Source organism: Trachurus trachurus (assembly GCF_905171665.1).
Source record: "Trachurus trachurus genome assembly, chromosome: 12".
In the NCBI taxonomy this organism is placed as follows: domain Eukaryota; kingdom Metazoa; phylum Chordata; class Actinopteri; order Carangiformes; family Carangidae; genus Trachurus; species Trachurus trachurus.
The window spans coordinates 24256616-24274023 of NC_139908.1; the positions used below are offsets into that span (position 1 = coordinate 24256616).

The window sequence follows — 17408 nt, forward strand, 5'->3', positions numbered from 1 at the left end:
TATTTATTTAGCACTTATGAAATGATTGTGACAATGTGATTTATTCTTGATAGATAATGTGTATATCTTCTCAAAACTTAATTGATCAATTTCTTCCAAATATATCACCCTGAAAATGTTATCAAAATGAACCTTTATAAATAGGAATAAAAAGAGGAATGTGTCTGAAAACAAAATAATTCCACCTTTTAGAGCAATCGTGTATAATAAGGTTGATTTTGGATTGTGTTGTCTTTGTGTTTTATTTATGTTTTTCTTGAATGAAATTATACATGCACAAATTGCACATTTGTTATTTCTGCTCATTGGTACTTCTCACTGTTTCAGGAACTGCATCAAAGAAAATCAGATCTCTTCTTCATTAAAACTGAAGAGGGACCGATGAGTCCTCCTTAGCTGTCCCGCTACACTGACACCAGCTTGTTGACATGGCCTGTGATCTGTAAACCTGTGTAGCCATGGCTTTGAAAGTGGACCTCACCGCAGAGGCAGCACAACAAGAAAGGATGCAGAAGGTTCCTGTGCCCGGCTGAGACCACAGAGACGCAACAGCAACAGTTGGCTGAAAGTTGAATGGAGACAAGAAAAACCACCACAGCGGGGGTTCTGTTCTGGACCCCTGCCCCCGTCCGCACCTCACCCCCCAGCTCTGTAATATCTGAGGATGGGTGGGAGGATGAGGATGGAGAACAGGCGGGGAAAGAAGATGACTTTATCAACCAGATGGACGACAATGGCATCATTGGACTGGCAGAGGCACTGGACACTGTGGAGTTTGGGGGGATTTGTAGTGATGCAGGTACAGAATATGATCCCTCCTGCTGCTCTAGCCCCCCAGAGGAGGCAGACCCTAGTGGGTGTGAGAGGGACACACCACCTGAAGAGTGGAATTACAAGCTGGATGAACCTCTGTCCTTCACTGAAGCAGCAGGAGACGATGTACAAATACTGTCGCCCTGTGAGTCTTTGATTATCTATCTTACCTTTTAACCTTGCCTGTCTTTTCACTGACTTTTAATGTTGTTGTTCCGTTTCCATGGTTCCTGTAGGGCTACATCACTAGTTTAACATTTTACGCCTTTTTGGCCTTTTGATACTTTACCTCATAACATTTACAAACAACAATGACGTGTCTTAGTAATTGGAATATACAGTATTTGTTGTGCAGTTACAGAGGGGAACATCTTCAGATTGCTTCTTGTAGTCAAGTCCTGCCACTTTAAAACCTAGATCATCATACTGTATCATTTATGAACTCTTTTTACATCCGTAAAGGAATCATTGAATTGACTAATAGCCTCAGCATTAATGGATCCCAGAGAAGTTGACGTTTTGTTTTTAAATGAAGACATAATGTCGTTTCTGCCATTTCAATGTTTTATTGTGTTTTCATTGTATTTATGTTTGTAGTTACAGTTCGACATATATATATATATAGTCACATACTGCACATGTGAAAAAAGATAAAACAGGAACTAAATTCTCCAGTTTTCTTGGCTCATTACTTTTTTGGCCCAATTTATGAATCAACCTGCTCCATCCTCCAACAACAATAATGTCACTGTGATGAATTATGAGACCATTATAGTTTCAAGAGATTTCAAAATTCATTTGCATGCAGTATGGAAATGAGTACAAACCATATTTCTCCCTGGAGCAGCATGAAAAATGACTCAAAATCTCCAATTATTCACAACGTTTTGGAAAATATTTTATAAAAATGCAAACTGGTATGGTTGTGCGAGAGAATTCAGGGCTGTGTTTAGTTCTCTTCTAATATTTTCTTCCCATTGCTTCATACCATTTTGTTTTTGGCAGGTGATGACATGAGGAGTAGCTTTACAGCACAGGCAGCAGGTGAGCAGGATGAGCGCCTCTCTGAGAGAATCAAACACCTGGATGTGATGGGGGAGGAAAAAGATGGAGAGCAAGAGATGAAGAGGAGCGACAGCAGGAGAAAGACATGTGAACAAAGCAGCGCGTTAGCGGAGCTGTCCGTTAACAAAGAAGAGAGTGAGGAGATCAGAGCACGACCCTGTGTTTCTGAGCTGCTCGTGTTTGAACCTGCTGAAGTGTCCGACCCTCGACGCCCAGTGTCTCAGGCTGCCTCAGATGTCGCGGCCCCCACCTTCCCTCACCTCCTCCACTTCACCGCTGAGGAAATCGCTGCCGCTCCAGGGATCGAAGCTGAAACCTTTCCAGAGATGGGCTTCATAGAAAGTCGCCCAGAATCACACAGCAGCCACATAAGCCTCACGCCCAGGCCCAGCCCTCGTCGTCCAAAGTCTGGCCAGGAGCTAACGGAGCTTCAGACGTCAGACGTCCCTCCTGAACAACTGATGGCAAATTGTTACAGTGGATTCTCTAATGGGCCTTTAAAGGCATCAGTAAAGTCAGATAAGCGACTGAGGAAGATGAGGCAGGGCTCTCCTGAAACTGCTCTTTCAAGGAATCTTTCCCACACCACTGTCGGTGCAGACAGGACACCCAGAGCCAGGACTCGAGCCGCAGAAGTGACTGAATCCAGGTGAGAGACATTCCTGCTGACACTTCTGCTAGAGTTGTGTCTTTCTTATCTGTCTATCTTGAGTTTTTATTAGTCACAGTTGTAGGTTAATTTATAAAAAGCACTAACCATGAATTTTATTTTATTCCTAGAAACGGGCCTCTGTGTTACCGCACACCAGACTTCTCTCAGGTGGAGCCCAGGGTGCGTTTCCCCAAAGGCGGCTACACGCCTCCAAAGAGCAGACGCTCCCCCAAGAGGGAGTCCCTGTCCCCTCAGCTCCCCATGGTGTTCAAGTCTCCTGCTGACATTGTGAAAGAAGTCCTGCTGAACACCACTGATGGGTCTCCTGTCCCGTCAGACTTGAACAGAACACTAATCAGCGCCGCCAACTCCACCATGCCTCAGGAGTTCAGATGCCGGCAGCAAGCCACCACACTGCTGGAGCAGCTACAGGTACTGGTGGAGACTGAGTGACGGGGTGGATAAAGGGCATACATAACAGTTTCCAATATGAGCCTGCTTAGCATCTGAAAAACAGTAACTCACACTCAATTGAAGTCTGGAATAAGCTGCAATGAAACTAGAAAGTTTTGATCCCTGTCAGGCATTTGTATTTGAAGGATTTCCTGCCCTTGTCTGAACATGATAGCACCAGGCCCTGAGCTACAATTCTGATAAACCACTAATTAGACATATTAGGTCATATTTGAGTCTTAATAGAGCAGAAAGACATGTATTTACTTCAAAGGTTTATCCTCCCACTTACTGGGATATTTTACAACAAAGATTTCATCTTTCACTTAATTTCAGAAGCTTCAAATTGGGCCCTCATGTCTTAAACAAAGTAGCGCTTGCAGCTTGCAACCACTTCACTGCCATCCCTGGTCGCTCCCAGAGGCAGCAGTGTGCACTAACTGCCCCACTTTACATGCTCTGTGTTAATGATGCTATATTGAAGTCAAGTAGCTAGATATTACAGTGTGTGCTGAGCAGGGAAGGCACAGTTGAACAAAATTAAACTTCAAACGTTTGTTTAATATTGTCTGCTGAAGAGATTTGGTGTTGTATAAAAAGAGGATTAGACCTTCTTCTTTCCGGTGCCTGCTTTCATAGAAATTTCATCAACCAGAGGCTGTAACTATGGTAACTGAATTCCAGTGAATTTAACTTGAAAGTCTTGTATGGCGTAGAGATTTTTCTTTTTAAAGCAAGGTTTGGCCCGTGTTCAGTATTTCATTGATCATCAGTTTACTGCAGCGAGGTAATTGCGAAGCCTAATGTTTATACAACAGGGATTCTGATTGAAAGTTGGAAGTAGGATCGGGTCTGCAGCTCATCGACCTTGAGACAACACAAATTACTTTCGTCTCAGTCAGTGAGTACCGCAACATATCAATAATATTCAAATGATGTGTCCAAGAATAGATAAGCCTTACTTCAGAAGGTGACCTTATCGTGAATGTACTTCACATTGTAGAACAGTGTTGGATGACATAAAGATTTCACTTTTCTTGGGCCAAGAGGCCCAAACTGTGAAAACAACTCCAGACCTAAAATACATAGAGGTGCAAACACAGGGCGTCCACTTACATTTGATCTACTCGACTTTGCCAACCATATGAATTAGACCCAGCGGTGCCATGACGGTGCTCCATTCTTTCTGTCTTTGCCCTGACCTCTCCTCCCCCTTCTTTATTCAACGTTGTTCTCCTTCCTTTCTTTTTCATTCATATCCCATTTTTTCTCACACAAACTTATTTCCTCACTTTATCCTCCTCTTACTTTTATATTTCCTCTCTCTCTTCTCTTGCTGCAGGAGGACTATAACAGACTGCTGACTAAGTACGCTGAGGCAGAGAACACCATTGATCGTCTGCGTCTGGAGGCGAAGGTAGTTGATCTAGAGATCAGGCTATAATTTATCAGTGACTGCTCACAGTGGATCAGGGTTTTAAAGAAAACACACGCATACCAGTACCGTATCACATTTATTTAGGATTAGTTTTCAGTGATTCCATCACATGAGAATGACCTCAAAATGAGTGACAGTTTCATTCTTCAAATATGTACATTTGTATTTATGATTTTTTAAAATGTAATCTTAGAAATGAGATCACATTCATTACTGGCACTACTACGTACATTCATTACAGCACTTTTTCAATAAAGGAACAGCGCTGCATAGCAACAATGAAAATTCCTGAAGTGTCGGTTTGAACTTTCTCCTTTGTGTTTATATAATCTAAGAAAATTAGACAGTCCAGTTTATCTCTCATGTTTCTTTGAGCGGCGTTGTGTGTGTGTGTGTGTGTGTGTGTGTTTCTGCTTGTGGTCAGTACAAGTTTACTATGCTCTTCTTTGTGAGCTTCACTGTTCAGTTTTAACAGGAGCTTTAATACCGATTCGTAATTTATCTGCTGCTCTGGGTTTTAGCTTGAAACATCGTTCATTGAACCAACTATATTTCCTTTATTTTGGGGCTTTTAAACTATACATAGATCTTTTCATTCAATTCCAGTCATTGTTGTGTATTGAGCCAAACTGATATAATTTGAAAGTGTTAGATGAAAGTCTGAGACAGATTATTCCAGATTTATGAAATATTTTTTTTATACCACAATAGCGTTGTTTTTATTCCCAAACTTTATTTTCACAGGTCAGTTGTGTAGAGAAGGAGCAGCCCTGGCCCAGACAGCATGAGCACATCACAGAAACAGCAGTATGTCAGGACCAAAGATTAGAAGTCTTTGAGAAAGACATGAAAGAGGAGACACAGAGACAGAGAGAGAAAGAGAGAGAGAGAGAGAGAGAGGCTGAAGTGTTATCAAGTAGCTCTTTCAAAGAATTATTGGCCCACTTGTGTTTGAGCAGCAGCGCTCCTCAATCAGCACCAATTAAAATCAGCGTGCAGATTTCTCCACCTCCTCCTCAGCTCTGAACCTCCATCTGTCTCCAGGTCCCTCTGCACATGGAGCCTCGTACAGACAGGGTGGAGGGAGTGGCTTTACGCTGAAATCTACTGATCATTTTCAAAAGAAGAGGTTTTCCTCCTTGAATGTTGTTGCAAATAATTTCAAAACAACATGAAATGCAAAATTATTAGAGCCTTACTTACTTTACTCTCTCTAGCCTTAGATGGGGTAACATTCAGAGCATCACCTGTTTAGGCTTGAACCAAGCTATCTCATAATTTGAACACAAATTCAAGTAATTTTCTTCTGCTTTAAATGACCAACTTATAAAATGACTCAAGAAAATATTTTAGTCTCTAATGTTGTAGGTTTTATATCCAGTCTTTCATTATCTTTTTGTGACCCAGTGTGTGTGTGTGTGTGTGTAATATATCAGAGAATTGATGGATTCTAGTAAGATTTATGATCTTAATTTAGTTCATTCCATCTTTCTGACCCATTTTCTCAGGTTCGGCCTCTTTACTATGTAGTAAATTGGATAAAGCCTAAAAAATAATAGCAGTACAAAAAAAAACAAAAGCCTAAGTGGCTCCTTGGGTGCAATACGACTCAAGCTTTTATGTCTGCTCCGCCCTTTGTGTGTGCATGTGTACGTGTGTCTCTCTGTGTGTGTGTGTGTGTGTGTGTGTGTGTGTGTGTGTGTGTGTGTGTGTGTGTGTGTGTGTGTGTGTGTGTGTGTGTGTGTGTGTGTTCATGAGGACTGAGGTCAGTTTAAGGTCATTAAGATTTACTGCTTTAAAGGCTGAGTGGGTTAGGACATCCATTCATTCTCATTCTCATTAATTCTGTGTGTGTTATCAGGGAGGGGGTGTGACCACTCACTGTTTTAACCCTTCATCATACAATCCAGGTCAAACTCACATTCTATGCACTAAAATGGCCTCAGTCACATTCTGTGTTGAGCCGAACAGTTGTTTGATGTTTTGCATTCACAATCTAAAAGAGCCAAAATAGAAAAAGTGAAGACATACGAATACGATACAACATGGGATACAGGGATCTCTATATCATAGTGAATCCAGTGTCTTAGGGAATTGAATATATTTGTGTCTTTATGAATCATTTAGTTATGAAAACTGAATCTGGTCATCTTTATTTTGCTAGCTATTTAGAAACATTTGTTATGCAAAACAATCTAATAGGTTCTAGTCATCAGTATCAAATGTTCTGTTCAGCAGGATGTACCAATTTTGTGACTAGGACATGAGGCTCATATGTGATCCTACAAAAAAGTCTTGTATTGAGATGTGTTACTGTTATCATACAGTAGTTATCATAAATATCACCAAATGTAGATGTTCAGCCATAAGTAGCTTTTTTCTCTCTTTTTTTTTTAGTTTAGTTTAGTGAGTTTATTTTAGTCTTGTAAAATCATGTACACTCATCAATAAACAGCATTATATACACATATGGTTTAAACATAAATAAACAACAAACAATAACTCTTTTCTTTTTTCCCTTAAAGTATAAATACAAAACAAAACAAATGTACCTTGACTGAAAAGGTGTAGGCTGAAGCTTTGGGTGAGCTAGTGACATGGATCATGATATGTTGAAGCATGTTCTCACTCCTCACGTATCCTCCAGGTGAACCTGTACTCTGACCCACCAAAGCCCGGCCACTTGGTGCAGTCAGGACTGAGCCGTGATGCTTCGAGGGTCATGACCCTGGACTTTCCTCAGGCTCAGAGACCAGAGATCAACTCAGCTTCTCCTCATCCAAACGGACATGGCAATAATCAGAGTATGTTCATCTTATTCAATATCTACCTCTCTGCTCTCAGATTCATTATTTTATACATATTAGAAGAGATTATCTGAATCAATGAATTAGCCTTTTTGATTCACCTCTCTACCATTAAACACTGTCACTGAAAATGTTCATCATTATGCAAACCCAGCTTTCACATGCTAACATTACATTACTCTGCACAACTTGCATCATACACTCCTCTGTCCTCTGCACCTGTCTGTCACATGATCAGGCCTCCAGGTGGGACAACAGTTGGCCAAGATTCTCTTCAACCAGGCCGACAAGTTCCTCCAGCAGGTAACCCAGCTGTTTAAACTATCCACAGTGATCTGATTGATCTGTTTGCTGGATGATAGTCAAGGTTTTTGTGTTTTTCATTCAGCTGCAAACTTTTGAGGATCTTCTACAGAGAGGAAAACTCCAACCCTCTGAACAGATGAATGTAAGACCAACAAACAACTAATCCCTCAGAAGAATATCTTCAAATGGCCACCTGATATTTAAACTCATGCTGTCCTTCAGGGTCTCTCACAGCTTGCCGAGGGGCTCAGCTCTTTAGAAAGAGGCTACCTATTAGCGAGGGATGAGCACAGACTGATGCAGCAGAGAGGAACAGGACTCAGCCACTTTGACCCTGAAAGGTGAGAGTTATGTCCAAGATAGATACGCCGCCTTATAGTCACAGGTTCATTATGTTGTTTGTATTATATTTGCTGCATGTTTGTGCTTGCATGGCTCTGTATCAGGGAGCTGGAGAGGCTGATCTACCAGTGTGGACTGCATATGGATGAGCTGAAGGAGCAGGTGGAACAGATGCGACAGGAGCAGCCTACCTGTGAGGCTCCTCCCTCTCCACCCCCTCAGCCCACCCCGTCATCTGTTCCCTCTGAGGGGGGAGCCACTCTGACTCAGCCACAGGTACCAGCGCCATTATACCGTGCTCTGCCCCTGGGCTGTCTGTCAGAAATGGCCCCAAAGCCTATTTGACTTCTGCACCTGTTCGTGTACAGAAATCTAAAATGTGAAATGTTTTCCTCTGCATATTGATTCCAACTTCATCCTAAGTTTTCAGAAAAGCAAATGCAACTCTTAATGTCTAACCCTGACCATAACAACCAGAAGCAGCGTAGATGTTAGCCCAGTGTCACTTAACATCACATAATCACTGTTGGCTTTGATATGACAGGACATCTCCAAATCAGTGTTTTCATTTCCTCCCAGATACCTTTGGCTTTGCTGCTTGATCCAGAAGGAGCAGCAATGGTGAACTCAGCCAGAAAACAAAGTGATGGAGAGGAGTCAGCGATGGATGATGAAGACATTCAGAGTTTTCTTTATTTCACACCTCAGAATGGCAAATACAGACGTGTTGAACAAGACTTGGACACGTTAATGGATCAGTGAGTGTTAATGTTTGTCTTTTGAAGTTGTTTTAGATACCCAACACTTGAACATATGAAGAGAGACCGTCTAAGCATCAGTGTCTTTTTATTAATGTCAGGAGTTAGCCTTTCCCTTACTGAAATGCTTTTGATCGTTTTGCCCACTGTCAGAAGTAGAGCTTTAAAATGAGCAGCTCAGCCTGCAGGCCGGGCTTTTCATGATTTCATCCTCGGTGCTTTTCCTATTTCTGTCTAGTTACCAAAGCTTCAAGGAACTTCCCAAAATGTTTGATCAGAACCATAGTGACATACAGCCTAGGGAGGAAGATAGAATGAGACGGGGTGCAGAAACCGGGCATGTGCAAGTCCAGAAAAGTCTTCCACAGAGGTGAGTGTCACCAGAGGAACAGAGACACAATTTTATCAGCTGCATTATAACTTTTGCTCTTGTACTGGGAAACTGGGGAGACTGGGAGATGTACTGTATTTACTTTCTTTTAAAACATGATTGTGTGTGTGTGGGGGGGGTCATTTAGCTCAGTGGGTTGAGCATGTGCTTATAGCTGAGCTCTTTTTAAGAACTTTATATACAGTATATTGTTTTTTTTCTTCTACTTTTTTATTTTTTGTTCTTGCTTTTACTGTGTGTGTTTTTTTTGATGTGAATTAATGAATGTGAATTGATGTGAATGAATGAATGAATATCTTTATGTAAAGCACATTGAGTTGCCTCTTAGCACGAAATGTGTTATATAAATAAAGATGCCTTGCCTTGAGCAGGCGCCCCATGTGCAGAGGCTACAGTCCTCGCTGCACCCCTTTACACCCTTTACTGCCTGTCATTCACCCTCTCTCTGCCCCCCCATTTCCTGTCTCTCTCTCAACTTACCTGTCAATTAAAGGCAAAAATATATACTTTACAAAAAAACAAAACATGATTGTTATCATCTTATGGTAAAAAAATATTACTGATACTGTGACTAAATTAGCTTGTCTGTTCTTGATTAACTCTAATTTCAGAGCAAAAGCCAAATCAGGCCGTCAGGAATCTCCTGCTGGGGTCAGCAAACAGCGGAGCAGCAGGTCCAGTCCACCGTCACGGAGGGACTCCAGTCAGTCCACGCTGCTCTCCGTTCATCCTCCCACTGGCCACCAGAGGTTAGAGATGGGAAAGTCCCACAGTAGCAGTCTGAGCAGCCTGGGAGAGATCGCTGCAGCGGAGAGGAGGAACTCCAAACTCCAAAGTGGGAGCAGCAGAGTGCTTTCTCAGGTCAGTATGTTAGAGACTGTCAGAGTGAAATAACAATTAGTCACTGATGCTGCAGGTACCCCGTCACAGTTTGCATGGATAGGTATACACAATATTAGCATATATGCACAGTCTAGACCCCAGAATGTTTTTAAACACTCAAAGACTCCACAACTTAAAATGCTTCTAAACTTTAAAACTTCTCTCTTCAGTAACTGATCAAAGGACTCTGAACTTTAAGAAATATTGAAATATTTTATTAAGTCCTCTTCTCTAGTCGAAATATTGGTACATCATCTCATTAAAGCTTAAACTTTCTGAAATATTCAAAACTTTATATAACAGAATCAAACTGATTTTTGACTAAGCCCATTATCATTCGTCCCCACATGGACCTTTTAATTCTACATGTTTCCAGCCAAGAAACTCTTGGCATGAATGGAGAATACAATTAATAGTTGGTCGTCTCTTTACTTGTAAAACATGCAAAAGAACCATCATTAGAGCAAAGTATCACTGACACTCCATCTATATGTTTTCATATCAGATATACTGTACCTCCCTGAAGATACGGGTGCAACATTTGAAGTCATTAAATTTTCAGTGGCTGCAAGAGTTGTTTTGAAAACCAAAACACTGAGCTGCCAAGTACCTTTGAGGCTCTCGACAAGCATCTGACAAACAGTCTGTGTACACTTACATAATCCAATTATTTGACAGGCCAGAAACACGACTGTATGCCTAGCAACTCCTTCTTAAAATAAAGCACCTAGTCTTTTAATTATTTCTATAAAACAGCTATTGAGCCCCATTCAACCGAGCCTTTTGATTTCACTAGTCTAACTGTCTAGCATGAATGAAAGCAATCTCTATACTCATATAGCCTATGTAGATGGATGTTGTGTAATGTTTGTGTTGTGTTGACCAGGATGGGATCATCTCTCCAGAGACAGACAGTGGGTTTGTTGGCTCAGAGAGCAGCCACCTGACTCCTGCAGCAGCTCCCAGTCCTCTCCACCAGAGGGCCTCACAGAGGTGAGTGTGTCCAACACAGCTCTCTACATCAACACATATAACCTGCTATAAATCTGACCTCACGTCCCACCCCCACCTCTGTAACATGCACACACAGAGCACACTGATGTGTGATCCAACAACTCTGAATCCTGATACGCTTATTATTATTATCCCTTTCAAATAAAAAAAATTATCATTCATTTCATCAACACTGACGGGATCAATAATGAAACATTCCTCTTCTGATTTTACACGTTTGAATGTTTTACCTTTCTGTGACAGTGTTGCAGTCCATCAGGAGGGGAGCACAGGGAAACATCAGACAGCTCCAGTCTCAGCACCATCTCCTGCTTCCTCAACATCACACAGTCGCACAGCTATGGAGCCAAGAGGGGCCCCTCACCTCGGCCCTGAGCAGCGATACAGAAGCAGAGAGAGTAGACGCACCTTCTCCTGCTCCCCGCAGCACTGGGACAGTCAGACAGAACAAACCAGGGCCGACAGCGTCGCCAGTGAGAACGACAGTAGTGAGTCTCTCAGGTTTTTTCTATCAATTGAGTTTTTGTTGTTTTTTTAAGACATATTCTCAATTAAAGATAAAGAATGTTTATCTCTTTAAACTCTATGAATGGTCACTTGTTAAATGCTCGTATTCATGAGTGTTTTCTACCCCGCTGTCCTCCTCTCTGCCCTGCAGCTCACACTGTGTCTGAAGACGGACAGAGTGACCACTACACAGAATCCATCACCTCCCTCCACAGCTCCCAACCAAGCTCCTCCCCCACTGCATGGTATCACCATGGCGATCCTCTCAGAGCCCTGGGCTCCAGACAAGTGGCAAATCGCAAGTGAGTGTGTGTAGTGTAGCAGCAGCAGCTGCTGCCATGGTTTATGTCTCCCTGCAGAGACTCCTGGATGGGACTTGGTTGTGAAAAAGCCGTGTTACCACACAGCACGAGTACACAATGTTCCAGAAAATGTACAACCGCAGCTAAGAGTTACTGTAACGTCCAGTTTCTGCTTCCTGAGCCGAGCAGAAATAAAACTTTGTGTCGCTCTGAAGATATGAACAGGCTGATGATTTCTGATCGATAAATTTCAGACAATAATTCAGTTCACTTTGTAATATCAAACTTTATAGCCCTTGAAATGCTGAACATTCTTCATACTTCTGTTATACTGTCATATTCTTACTTCATATCTATATTTTATTACAGAATCTGCTCCTATTGAATGTGGTTTCGTATTAGGAGGTATTGTTTGTTTTTCTTGCACGGTGTGGTGCTGCATGAGTTTTCAAAGTGTGTGTGTGTATGTATGCATTTGGACTGACACCTGCATAGATAAATCACCTGGCTGGTCTGTTTTTATAGTGCAACACCTGACCAATCACATTTCCTGGACTAAGGTGTTTGACCTTGAAGACGTGCGGTGGTGAAAACACATGATGCGTATTTAATGCAGAATTTCCAACAATTTGATTTCAAACATTTGTTGTGTTTTTCTTTTATTTCTGCATTTCTAGAGAGGCAATCCAGACCCTGCAGACCGAGGTCACCACACTAAAAGAGAGACTAGAAAGCTGTCTGAGCAACAAGACTCTCAGCCCCATGAGAGCTGCTCCTCCAGCTCAAGTGAAGGACACTCACCACTACACCTCTACACCTCGCATCAGGTTGGCAGAATGAAGCAGCAGCACAAAGCTCATGGCTCTAACATAGAAACCTGCAGAGGAAACCTTTATTGATCCTGTGAACACCGTTGACCATGAAACATAACCTAATACATACTGTATATCCTTTACTATTTGTCTGCTTCCTCTTGTTGGCTCCTCCCTCAGACCCAGAGAGAGACGTCAGAGTGATGTCAGCAGGGGAAGAAGAGAAAGACAAACGGTTGTTGAGGTCGAAGAAGAGTCTATAATACGACGAGCAGCCAGAGAAAAGTCACCCTGTGTGGACAGACACAAAACACAACGGGACATCAGTAAGTTGATCTCTGGACCCAACTGGTGGAGTCAGACATCTGCCCAGTGCCCACCCTGAGCCTGGTTCTGCTGGAAGTTTCTTATTGATATAAGGGAGTTGTTCCTTCAATAACAGTAGTGTATACACATTTGACCTTAAACATGGTCAACTATTCATCAGGTATACAGCTATGAACAAACACGAACACACAAATGTTCATGTTGCTCTTGTCTATATTGACAATAATACTTCTACTGTAGCTGTTGTGTGTTCAGTGCTACACAGAAAACATAACCACTTTGATTTGTATCCACATTACATGTGATGTTTTTGTTTTCTGTGGCAGGTTCGGAGCTGAAGCCTCCCACACCTCAGCCACAGCCTCAGCCTCAGCCTCGGGTGTCCAGATGTACTCAAACATCCACTGCAGCACCAAACAGCTGCCGTTCACACACAAACACTGTCCACAGCGAGAGAGTACGCCCCAGTAAGTAGTGATTATGATTTTGGCTTCCAACGACTGAGTAAAGACAAATGAATCAACGATTCGATGCAACAAATTTCATCTGCCCTTACAAAAAACCATCCCACAGGACTGGGTAATAATAGGAATGTTAATTTAGTACAATGTAGAGCAGCATGTTAAGTTCTCAATTTGTTTTCCTCCTAAAAAATAACAAAAAGGGCCAATAAGAGTAACATTCAATACTGTTCAAGGTGAATAAATGTGTCACGTTTCTAAAGTGAGTGATTAGTAAATGAGTAATCATGTGAAATAATAGTGATTCTCAATATTGATCAAAGTAATTGATATACAGTAAAGTATGATAGGAGCAGCTCTGCCACCACTGCTGACTTACCTGAGCAGGTTGAAGAGCAGTGTCAGGATTGTTGTTGCAGGGTCTTAGGAACCTGCAGTGCCGTGGTCAGTTCCTCTGAACAGGACAAAGCAGTGTGAGCTCTAAAATGATTGAGACTTCATAATGGCTGGAAATTGTTATGTCATAACATTGTGGGACTTAATTCAGTTAATTGCAATGCAGTGTTTCCTCCTTTGTTGTTGCTTACAGCGACACACTGCTGTATCACAAGCACAGGACTAGTTTCATCTGCTTTCCTTTTATTCTCAGTCCTATTCAACACTTTCTATAGACACTCACAGAAATAATAGTTGTGAACAATTCATAGCTACATGTGTTTGGACCACACTTTTATGAGAGAACCATTACATAATGCACCCTGTTAAATGAAGCATAAAGGTTATCTCAATGTATTTAGACCTTGCCAGAACAGAGTGTGTCTACCACCTGGTGAGTGTGTTTCCCTGCCAAACCTTTCCTCTGTTGCAGGGCAGCGTCCTTCTGTGTCTACACAAGTGCCCGACAGAGAAGATGAACCCGATGGTAAAAGCCATCAACCTCCTCTTTGTCCCCAATGTTCATCAAGCCACAGAGGACAATCTGAACGTAAGAAGGCTGCTCTCATCCTCAGTAGGACATCTCTGTTTTATTGACTCTCCTGAGTGAGTTGTTGATCAGCGTCCGTATATTCTCCCTCTGTCTGTCTTGTGCTGTCAGGACCAGGTGGTGGCAACAGAGAGCCGGCCCACTCCCCTCACTGCCGTCTCTGTCCTGTCTGTGGACGCCCGGAGACACACGGAGGCACAAGGCCAGGTCTGTCTGATGTGATGCTGCTCAGACACATTGATATGGAGAACTGAGTCTTGTGTACTCCACATACTCTCAGGCATTTGCTCTTTGTGCGTTTGACAGTATCATTAATCCATGACTTGGCAAAAAAGTGAATTTGTTGTTCAGCATGAGGCACGGTGCAGTCAAAAAGCTCAGCACATAAATGGTTTCAGTCTGCAGTAAATGGAGTGAGTTTAATTATCGAAAGTGTTGATGGAGCTCCTGACCTGCTGTGATTCACAGACTGTCGCAGAGACTCAGACGCTGCCACACACACACAGTCTCCTGACAGAGTGGCCAGGAGCCGGTACGCTGCAGCTCCTCCTGCACTGCTGCAGTGTATGCCAGTGTGCACGCCGCCCCTACTGTAAGTAACACACACACACACACACACACTCTCTCTAGACAATATATTAACATTCAGTTGATTCTCATTAGGGCTGTCAATCTCAACCCCAAATCAGGTTTGAATGTCTAACCCATCTTATGTTAAATATTCGAATCATACTCAAATTAGATAGAATGCCTTTATTGTCCCATAGGGAAATTCATCTTCACACTCTGTCACTTATCAACATACACTGAGCCACATGAATACATAACCAGAAAAAGAAACATCACCAACACTGAGCAACATGTAAAACCAAAAACGCCGCCAGAAACTAAACAACATATACTGTACATATACACACACCAGACAACCAAACACTTATGACACACTCAGGAGGACTGGGTCCATACAGGGCTATTGGGGGAGACTGTTGAGTGCAGAGATGGCAGACGGGACAAAGCTTTTGTTAATGTGTTTTTTTTTTTAGCTCATTATATCCACCTTTACCAGCTTATTATTACGTCTCACGTCCACTAAAGGACATTCAACCAAATCTCTTATGTAACATTTGCAACACATTTAAGTTTTACCAACTTAATATAAAACTTCAAGAAGGGAAATCGAAATATAATAAGTAGTGGTGCAACAGATCACAGTTGATCCGTGATCGGCACACAAGTGGTCCGCGGATCGATCGATTAAAAAAATAAGAAGGTGTTGCGTGTAGTGTGGGGACACATAGGGGCATCGTGGCAGCCGAATGAACGGGCAATTTAAAAAACTCTGCTTATATATTTGAAGCTGCAGCTCTAGCTTGTGCACAACAACAACAAAATTGTTTGTTTTATCAACATGTTTACTACCCCAAACGTTGTGACGCACTACCTTAATTTGCCTCGTGACGGAAGGCACACGTTCGAACGTCTGTTTCCACTTTCGAATGTTCTCATTTTGACAATCATTCGAATTCTGTTAGAATAGCGAAGTTCAATCTGACAGCCCCAATTCTCATATTGATCGATCCCCCAAGTGATTATTTTCAAGCACAACTATTGTGTCCTGATTCCACACTATGTATTGTTATTGAACATCCCACACCAAACAAAAATTGCTTTTGGAGTTGGTTTAGAAATCAGCACATTTTGCACCAACAGGAAAACACTTGTTTTTCTTTCTTTAAAAAAAAAAAATTTAACTGGCGGTGGCACACTGGATATAGTTTTACATCCATCAAAGCACAAGTTTTTTTTATTTCCCAACATTGCAAAGAGAAAAATTAATTTGTGTTGTACTGCAAATATCTCTTTGAATACTAAACATTCTCTCAGGTTCACCAAAACTGTCCCACTAATTTAGGGTTTTGTCAACCTTACCTTCTCTTCAGGTTGTACTCACTGCCCCTCCACATGTCTCCTAGCAACAGCACTGGCACATCATCAGGGGTCAGAGGTGAGGAGGAGGTGAGGGGGAGGTTGAGAGTGAGACACAGCCTGTCCAGCGCTAAGCAGCCGTGTTTGGACAGCTCTCTGAACAGAGCCATCAGAGCAGCTCGACACATGAAGCACACATCTGGACACATGGCTCGCTCTCTGGCCACTGGACTGCAGTACCAGGAGCTGCTGACTCAGTCCTACAGCTGATCTCAGCCCAGCTCACACGAGTTTAGACTCAGCAGCTTCTCTTCTGCTGCAGAGGGAGGCTGCGGACGTCACCGGCAGAGACGAGCACTGAATGAAGGACCAAAGTGAATAAAAAATCTGAACTCTTCTTCTTCATTGTAACTTTTCTTAACTTCCTGCTTTTGGAGAAAAAACGGTGCTGAAGCTTCTCCATGTTTAAATGTTGTTTCATATCAACATTTCTGTCTCAGGTCAGCAAACAAGCAGTTGTTTCTTCCACAGACAAATATTTATTTATAAAGATGCTGATTACCTGGATAATGATAAAGATCTTGTACTGTAGATCAGTTTGATTGAAACTGTAGTTGATCATATTGATTTTTAAACCCATGAAGTAGAGACTTGTGAAATTACAGCTGCCTGGATAAGGCAGTTATAATGAATTAATACACAGTTATTTTCGAGCTATTTATTGATCATGTGATTTATATTTTTAATGTGACTATTTTACTAATTTGTAGAAAAAATAAGTTGGATTTCAGTGTTATGTTTGTTGTGTATAAATCTTGTATCTGTTTATATGTTAAACTGTAAATGAAATGCACTCGTTACTGCACCTGGTCATACTGTAAAACATCATGAATCTATTTTGGTAATACTGTAGTCATTTACTTGTTATCCTTTAGCTCCAGATTATTATCAGTGGAGTCATGTAACCACCGAGACCTGAGATGCTGGATATCTTTAAAATGAGTTTGTCTTCTGTGGTAATGTGAAGCCATTTTCTTTGCATAGACTCTACACATTTTAAATTGTGAAGGTTAGAATGATATTTTGTACAGTGTTTTTCAAAAGCTTATATGAGCCAGAGGAATGACTCTATTGTAGCTGACGAGCTTCATGTGGATTAGACACCAG

General features: G+C 41.9%; 1 protein-coding gene across 1 annotated transcript; it reads left to right on the forward strand.

Moving 5' to 3' along the window:
* Positions 1-558: 558 nt before the first annotated feature.
* Positions 559-16511, forward strand: akna (AT-hook transcription factor; the record flags this gene model as incomplete). Its single annotated transcript, XM_083982932.1, has 22 exons — positions 559-958; positions 1819-2527; positions 2659-2962; positions 4326-4400; positions 7069-7225; positions 7467-7531; positions 7617-7676; positions 7757-7875; positions 7981-8152; positions 8456-8634; positions 8873-9004; positions 9637-9886; positions 10794-10900; positions 11165-11409; positions 11580-11730; positions 12408-12557; positions 12723-12868; positions 13196-13336; positions 14199-14315; positions 14427-14522; positions 14784-14907; positions 16256-16511. The coding sequence occupies exons 1-22, from the start codon at positions 574-576 to the stop codon at positions 16509-16511; spliced, it is 4140 nt and encodes a 1379-aa protein (XP_083839058.1). The 5' UTR covers positions 559-573.
* Between the last annotated feature and the right edge of the window lie 897 nt (positions 16512-17408).